Source organism: Juglans regia, chromosome 15 (assembly GCF_001411555.2).
Source record: "Juglans regia cultivar Chandler chromosome 15, Walnut 2.0, whole genome shotgun sequence".
NCBI classification, from domain to species: domain Eukaryota; kingdom Viridiplantae; phylum Streptophyta; class Magnoliopsida; order Fagales; family Juglandaceae; genus Juglans; species Juglans regia.
In genome coordinates, this window is record NC_049915.1 from 17,969,431 (window position 1) to 17,977,587 (window position 8,157).

General features: G+C 35.2%; 1 protein-coding gene across 1 annotated transcript; it reads right to left on the minus strand.

Annotated features, from left to right (window-relative positions):
• Window positions 1–4,067: 4,067 nt before the first annotated feature.
• On the minus strand, window positions 4,068–7,809 carry LOC108993168 (glutamate decarboxylase-like). The gene is made up of 6 exons (XM_018967963.2): window positions 7,488–7,809; window positions 7,156–7,360; window positions 6,253–6,453; window positions 5,586–6,054; window positions 4,939–4,991; window positions 4,068–4,806 (listed from the first exon to the last, which is right to left on the minus strand). Exons 1-6 carry the CDS (start codon window positions 7,577–7,579, stop codon window positions 4,354–4,356), a joined length of 1,473 nt encoding a protein of 490 aa, XP_018823508.1. The 5' UTR covers window positions 7,580–7,809; the 3' UTR covers window positions 4,068–4,353.
• Between the last annotated feature and the right edge of the window lie 348 nt (window positions 7,810–8,157).

The following is an 8,157-nucleotide window of genomic DNA, read 5'->3' on the forward strand; positions in this document are numbered from 1 at the left end:
GAACATGATAGATAATTATTAGCACACCTTAAAGGAAGTTTAATGAATTAACTTTGTTTGAATCATTTTTGGAACATTAATAAGATGGCATATAGTTTATATTCTCTATCTTGAAGCATTCATTTGCCTTCCTAATCAAAACTGTAAGAACAATATATTCCATGTCTTGTAAAATATAATATATTATGAAGTTTACTCTTTTGCAGAAACCCCATTCCTTCTTCTATCTATCCATGATCTGATTAGACAGGAAAAAAACAAAAAAACAAAACAAAATCCTGAGTGTACTAAGTATAAAGTTGATATATCTTCATCCACCATAATATAATATAGACGTACGTGTTTTTTGCACTATTCATCTCTGGCGTATATTTAAAAACATATGGAGCGTTGAATTGTATTTAAAGGCATGAGGATTAGGATACCTACTTTTCAAGGATCAGATTTCCTAGCTTATCTATGAATTGATTGCTTGTTGGTTAGTGCTGTTGTTGTTGGTGGCGTGGTTGTTGCTAATTGGGTATTTTTCTGATAAATTTTATTGTTTTTTTATGGTGGATAAATTTTATTATCTTTTTAGGTAGGATTCATGTATTCATTATTTTTGAGAATAGTTGTGGTATTCGTTTGTATTTAAAATTGGTTAAAATATTTAATATTCATTGATCTTTGTGCTCTTTAGATAATATTAAAAATTTTGAACATTATAGTGTAATGAACATATTTTTTATTTATATATTTATTTTTATATTATTTAATAATCATATTTTTTTAAGAATTTGATGCAAAATCAAATTTTAATAATCATGGTTTGCAATCAGCATGATGTTATGATTTTCATTTTCATTTATTTGTTAGAGTTTGAATTGTTTATTTACTGGACAGTTGTTGCCGTTGGGTTGAATTCTAATGTTAGCTTCTACTAATAAGTTTCATGACCTTTCGTGTTTTAATGCAAGATTTAGTTTTTTTTTTATTTCACATGTTCAGTCTGGAGATGGTCTGACAGGCAACAATGGAAACTCAAGTTCTTCCACATTTGTTCCGATTAGATCCCCTTTGCATGGATGAGTTAGAGTTTTTGAAAAGCTGTAGAGATGCTAGGTTGGTTCACAGTCTAGGGAATACAATGCTCGTTTTTCCCCCGCATTTCTGCAGTTGGTTTCCACTTCCTTCTTCTCCTCCACACACGTTCAAGCAGTTCTTTTCCCCAAGCTTTTCGCCTTCCCCGATTCCCACTCTCCCTTCCGTTAACCCTCTTGATTTTCTTCCCCATATTTTCGGCAGATTAACTCCCCCCAACTCAGTTTCATATAGATTCCACACTCGGTCCATAACTACTCTCCCTCTCTCGCGCTGTGCTCATCTCCCTACAGGAAGTTCTCAGTTGGCTTTCCTCATCTCGCACCATCGCTGGGCTCGAGATTTGCAGTTGATGTCGCCCATTGGCAATGATGCAGGTTGTTTGGGGTTGAGTTAAGTGGTTGTAAAGTTTGCATTATGACTAATGTTGGGATGTTTTTGTTGGGCCGTTTATAGCTTATAGGCTTGTTCTATTCCATTTTTAGGATGGTGGAATTTTGTTAGTTAAGTTTGTGTTAATATGGATTATTAACACGTTAGTGAATAAATTTTTATTTAGATTGTGATATTGATAGAGCTCAAGTCTAAAATGTAAATAACTCTTTATAAAAATTAGGTAAACGGAGTTTCTATATTAGATTTTACATAAAAAGAAAATGAACTGAACTTGATTTTATAATAAATAAATAAAATATATATGCATGTTATATTTTGAAAAGAAATATGAAAACATCAATTATGTGTTCTACATTATCCACGAAATCGGTATAAAAGAGAGTATTTTCTAATATAACTAGTATAGACATGAGTAATATTTTGACATTCTGTTTCTGAAATGTGTAAAAGAGCGAATATAAAATCTGAGAATTTTGTACTTATTATATGAAGATATTCTGAATCCGTTTTTTATTATGTGAAAATGATATGAATATGTTTAGTACTCTGTTTGATATAATATGCATCTGAAAAATATTTGGTATGACTTTCTAATTTTGTATTTGATTTTGTTTGTTGTTATGATACGATAACTCTGATTTTGTTATATGGTTGGTATCAAAATCAATCTCTGATATGAGTGCACCTTGAAAGAAACAAAAAAAAAAAAAGTAATCTCTTACCCTTCATAATGGAATTAACCATCATTTCCATTTAAATGAATAAAACTCATTCAAAGAATCAAAATAAAGTAAGAGGATATTGCAAGTAAAATGATTAAAGAAGTGTTCAAGCAATAAGATTAATTGCAAACTCAATATCTGAGTTTTCGCATTTTTGCAATTCGAGATCTCCATCAATCTCTTATTAGAAAACTATTGGAAAGTTATATGTCAATAGGAAAAATTTGATTGTAAGCGGATTTGTACACCAATAGTCGCACCAATGCTAAGATGGAATAGTAGACTTTAATGAAACGGTATGGATTTTGAAAATGAACATTTGACAAAATAATCTACGTCAATATTGATGCACAAATTTATTCACAAATTCGCTTGTACATAAATAAAAGAACTCATGTCAATAAGACTAATTAGCTAACACTTAGCATCAATATCCATGTGAGCCACGTGGCAACCTCTCCCATTAATTTTCTAACGAGAGAATGACAAAAGTCTCAAATTACAAAAACATGAAAATCTTAGTATTAATAATACAAAAAATCTACTCAACCTCCTACTATTCATACAACCTCCACATTCTACATTATTTTTAATTTTTATTATTTTTTTCTTTTATTAAATATTTATTATATAAATAATGAATAAATAATTTAAAAAAAATAAACTCAAAAAAAAAATTTTAAAAAAATGTTAAAAATTTAAAAAATTTAAAAAAATGTGGAGTGTGGAGTGTGAAGTGTGAAGTGTGGTGGAGGTTGTGTAGCAAAACTCTTAATAATAACATTCTTCAAGGGTAGTCAGTCCTTACAAACGGCACGCAGTCGGTACTTAGAATAATATTTTTTAATTGTCACGTCCATTTTAAAAAAAAATCAGGAGAGGTGAAAGATGCTACTATTGGCTTCTTCTTCAAGTTACTTTTTTCTTCCGAATGTTAAGATATAAAATAATAAAATCTACCTCTTTCCATCAGCTTAAGCTTTTGGGACAAGTGGTGATTTCACATGGTATCAGAGCAGAGGTCCTGAGTTCGAACCCTGACTCTACACTCTATCTCATTAAATTAAATATTCCACTTGTTGGGCCTACTCATTGAGGGAAAGTCTGGCCCACAAGTGAGGGGGAGTGTTAAGATATAAAATAATAAAATCTACCTCTTTCCATCAGCTTAAGCTTTTGGGACAAGTGGTGATTTCACACCGAAATGTTCTAAGATTGGTCGCGCAGTAAAAGTGGAAAAAACTTTCAACTTGCTTTGATTGTTGAAAGAAAGTGAGAAAAATATTGGAAATCATCATCGGAAGAAATATTCTTCTGCGTTTAGTCTTCAGCATTGTCGTATGTAAATAAACCGATAAAATCACGGTAAATAAGCAGGTAAAATCACGGCTGCCAATGGTACTCTTTGTTTGTGGCAGCCACGAAGACCATTTCTCCATTCATGAACCCCTCCAGGCACCTTCACAATAAATATAGGAATAAAGAAAGAATGGTCAGGTCCCATTTCTTCTCATCGGTTCTCCTGCACTTCCATGGCTTTGGATCTGAGTTAGAAGAAGAGGAAGAAGTTACAAAGACGAAGGGAGAGTTAGAAGATGCAAAGAAGAAGATGAAAGACTCTGGGAGGGTGGGTCGAAGGATGCTGAAGAAACAACATGAAAGTTCATGAGGGTATGTGGGAAGACAAAGGGAGGGAGGGCAACGAGATAGAACGATTCATTTTGATGCAAATGAAATGCATTGTTTCATTTTCCACGTTGGCAGGTACTCCCCAGCACTCACTCTGGGCTATTGTATTAAGCTTTTTCGTAATAATAATCTTGCAAAAATTAAAAACTAAGCTCTCAAATTGTAAAAATATAAAAATCAGGTAATGATTTTGCAAGTAAATATTAAAAGGGTGTGATTGATTCCCACTCTTAAGCCCTACAAGCAGCTCTTAACAAATCCAAATCCAAATCCAAATCCAAAACTCCTTTTTTGGGCCGTACTAGTCTCTATACTTTACCCGTACGAAAGATTTTATTTATGAAAACCACATACAACAGAACCATCAACAAACCCAAATAACATATAACTTAACAAAAAGCAAATGTGATTAACATATAGAAAGTATCAGAGCTGCCTGCAAAAGGATAGAGCTTCGGTTTTACTAGCAAGCCCCAGCTCTCTTGGCCGCCAAAACTCGCTTCCAGCGGGCGAGTACCTCCTCCTCAGTGTGCTGTTTCTCCTCAACAGTAGCCGTGATGTGAGCAGCTTTGGTGGATTCACGGCTGGGAAGTGTGTCCAACTCCTTCACAACTTTATCAATGTCTGCAATAAGTCTCTCGGCCAGGCTCCTGCTGAAATCCTCCCTAACCACTATGCGAAGGACGGCGATGTGTTGGGCATCAGGTGCCATTGTGTAGGCTGGAACTATCCACCCGAACCTTCTCAAGCTATCTGATATCTCAAACACTGTGTGTTTGCTGCTGTCTTTCAGGGAGAAGGCTACCAGGGGAACTCCAACATCCTTGGAAACAATGTCAAATCTCCCCATTTTCTCTATTCCTTCTTTCAGCACTCTGGCATTAGACATGCAGTTTTCCATGATGTTCTTGTAACCCTTTAATAGATAACATCAACACAAAAAAATAAATAAAATTACAGAATGAAACATAGGATCTTATTTTATTGAACAATGTTCTCTTGGGACTTCTAAATGTAAGATAATTGATTCAGAATGAAAGACAGTTACCTCGAAGCCCAGCCGTATAAGCTGGTAATATTGAGCAATTATTTGACTAGAACCTGCCAGAATTTAAAGTGTTAGAAAAATAAATGAACACAAAAAACAAAAATTGAAGGAAAAAAGGCCAAATCAACCAATCCTTTTCAATGCAATAATTTATTTGATTTCAAATGAGAAGTTTTAGTCACTAAAATTAAATGATTGATGAGAAAATGTGCCAAGTTCAAGTCCTGTCATTAACATCTGGTGGCACGAGATGAACATTTTAGATATTACCCATATAAGCAAGTGGTTTGATCTGATAACTTTTTTTTTTTTTTAATGTCAGGGAACCTCTCTAAGGCAGGGCCATTCGGATCTATCCATGCAGAGTAAATCTAGATCCCGTGTACTGCACCCTCAAAAGTTTTCCTATATGGAACTAGTTAACTACTTCTATAAAGCTATTAAAATGTTGGTAGATACAACTCAGCACCAGAGTTGAAGCCGGACACAAGCTAGAAGAGTACATTTTATAATAACAAAGAATTGAGAGTGCTTCCACTTTTAAGCCGGTGTAGAAGACATATCCTCCACACCGACATGATAAAATTTGATTTGTAAGATAATAAAGTCCTACAGCTTTTTGTATGCATGTGTACTAATGTTATTACCTTTGGAGAAGTTGAGGGTGAATGTGGGTTGATCAGAACCAAGATAGTTGATGTGAAAGATAAGGTCATCTGGCAAATCTTCTTTAGTTCTCCAAACAACCCAGCCAACACCGGGGTAGACAAGCCCATACTTGTGACCACTGACATTTATGCTCTTCACTAAAGGCAACCGGAAGTCCCACTCCAGATCAGGATAAAGGAATGGTGCTATGAACCCTCCACTGGCAGCATCAACGTGAATTGGGGTGTCCCACCCTGTCTCCTCGTTCTTTTTTGTAAGGAGTTCGTGAAGGAGCTTCACATTCTCAAACTCCCCAGTTAAGGTTGATCCCAGAATTGCTGCAACACAGATGGTGTTCTCATCCACCATCTCAACTGCTTTCACTGGATCCATCACGTAATATCCCTCTGAAAGTTTTACCTCCTTCAGCTCAACCTCAAAGTACCTAGCAAACTTCTCCCAGCAAACCTGTGAAGCACATAAATTTAGCTCAGTTTAGTTAGTCCTGAACTAAAAACCTCTTTCTCGTGTTGCGACCCATTTAGATTATGAATTAAATAATTAAATTCATCTATTTCTATCCATTATTTAAAATGATATCAGAGCATATATCTAAGTTCGAGCTCTGATTCTACCTAAATTAATACCGATTAATCACAGACCCACCTGCACATTAGCACCAGTGACTATGTTGGGTTTATCATATGGCTTGCCCTCTGATTTTCTCTTGGCCTGCCACTTTCTTTTAAAAGCTAGACCAGCCAGCATGATCGCCTCTGATGACCCCACGGTACCCACGCCCACAGCAGTTTCAGTTTCCCCAACAGGAGCATTAAATAGGTGGGCTATCATATTCACGCACCGGTTCTGCAGATTTGAGTTCTACTCATCAATCTTTTTGTAGTTAACCAAGAACAAAAAAGACTTAAAAAATGTCGACATTTTCACATCTACCTTCATAAACATTTAATATTTGATTCTTTACTGATGTACTGGAAATGCTAATTTTAGAATTCATAGGTTACATTATTTAAGAGAAAATCATGTGAAGTACAGGGAGCTAAGTGCAACACAGTTCCCACAAAAGCCATGTGCCATTTACACCGGTCCAGGTCCATGATCCAAAAACCAAAACAAATAAAAATACACCCACGAAGGAAAAGAAAATACTATAGATCTTGATCTGTGCTTATCACTCTTAAGAGCATCCGCATCAGTCATGTAGGCATCCTATTCTTGTATGCCATTTTTGACTAATTTCAGGTCTTTTAGCCTGCATTGGAAGAGGCAAAGATAAATGAAAATGGCTTTCATCTAAGTTAATAGCCAAGTTTGTATGGAGTACAGCTTGTAGAATGGGCAATTTATTAAAAAAATATTATTTTCTCTCTCCATCAAAGATCTGAATGAAGCCTTGGCAATTAATTACTAAATTTGCGTGAATAAATACGATAAAATCAGATCTATTTTACTACTATTTTATTGTAAGAGAAATATTTGTATTATATCAAGTTAAGTGAGTTTTGCATATATTTCTTGCGTGGAAGCGATGGAGGGGAGAGGGTTGACCTGGAGCTCGGTGGTAACAGGGTACTCGTCCATGTCAACGTAGTTCTTGTTGATGGAGGCCATCATGAGCTTCTCACACTCAGGCTCCATCCAAGTGGTCACAAAAGACGCCAAGTTCAGCCTCGGCGTCCCGTCCAGCATAAGCTCGTCGTTTATTATCTGATACGCCGCTTCTTTTGGTATCGACTTCTCCGGCATCTTGAACCTTCAACCATAAAAATAGAAAATATAAATTACCAAAAACATCAGCACAACTTACCATCTTCGTTTTCGCTCGTAAATACCCGAGAAACAAACAGAGAGAGGGAGATGAAAAACCAAAAGCAACTTACTTGGGAACGGGCGCTCCTGCATATCTAGAAGCAAATGTATAGTGCAACAGCTCTCCGGCCCGGTGGTCCGGGATCGTCGTTGTAATCACCATTTCTTTCCCTTTTTCTTTTCTTCTCGCTCCCAAAGAGACACACGGGTTTCTTCAGAGAACAACGTACGACAGAGAGATCAGAATTGCTGAGGGGATCTTGGCTTCTGGTTTGGCTTTGGCCTTTTTATTGTAGATGATGGCTAAAGAGAGAAGAAGACACTGTTTTCTTTTCTTTTCTTTTTTTCTAAGTTTTGTTTGGGCTAATCTCCGGGAGTGGGGTGGGGTCACGTAGTACAAAGATAAGCTGATAAGGTAGTCTCTTGTCCTTCACTCTCACCCGAATATTTTATCGAGCTGGCAGATTAGTCATCATTGTTACTCACTTTCTTTTTGAATAGCGAAAAAATAAATACAGTGTGTAATATCGGATGATAAATATTAAATAGTAAGTGGGTAGTGTTACGTGTTCTTATTTGGATTCAGATATTTATAAATAATAATTAATTGAATAATAAAAAAAATTATATAAAATCTATCTAAATTAAGTTTAAAATGTATTTAAATGTTAAAATAAATTTAATATTTTTTTTATGAAAAGTTAAAAAAATTATGAATTTCATGTATAAATATATATAAAG

Excerpts from the sequence above, each read along its gene's own strand:
- LOC108993168 (XM_018967963.2), bottom strand. The coding sequence starts at position 7,579 with ATGGTGATTACAACGACGATCCCGGACCACCGGGCCGGAGAGCTGTTG. Across the intron at positions 6,454-7,155 it reads CTGTTACCACCGAGCTCCAG|AACCGGTGCGTGAATATGAT; the intron begins GTCAACCCTCTC and ends TCAAATCTGCAG. Across the intron at positions 4,992-5,585 it reads CACCCTCAACTTCTCCAAAG|GTTCTAGTCAAATAATTGCT; the intron begins GTAATAACATTA and ends AAATTCTGGCAG.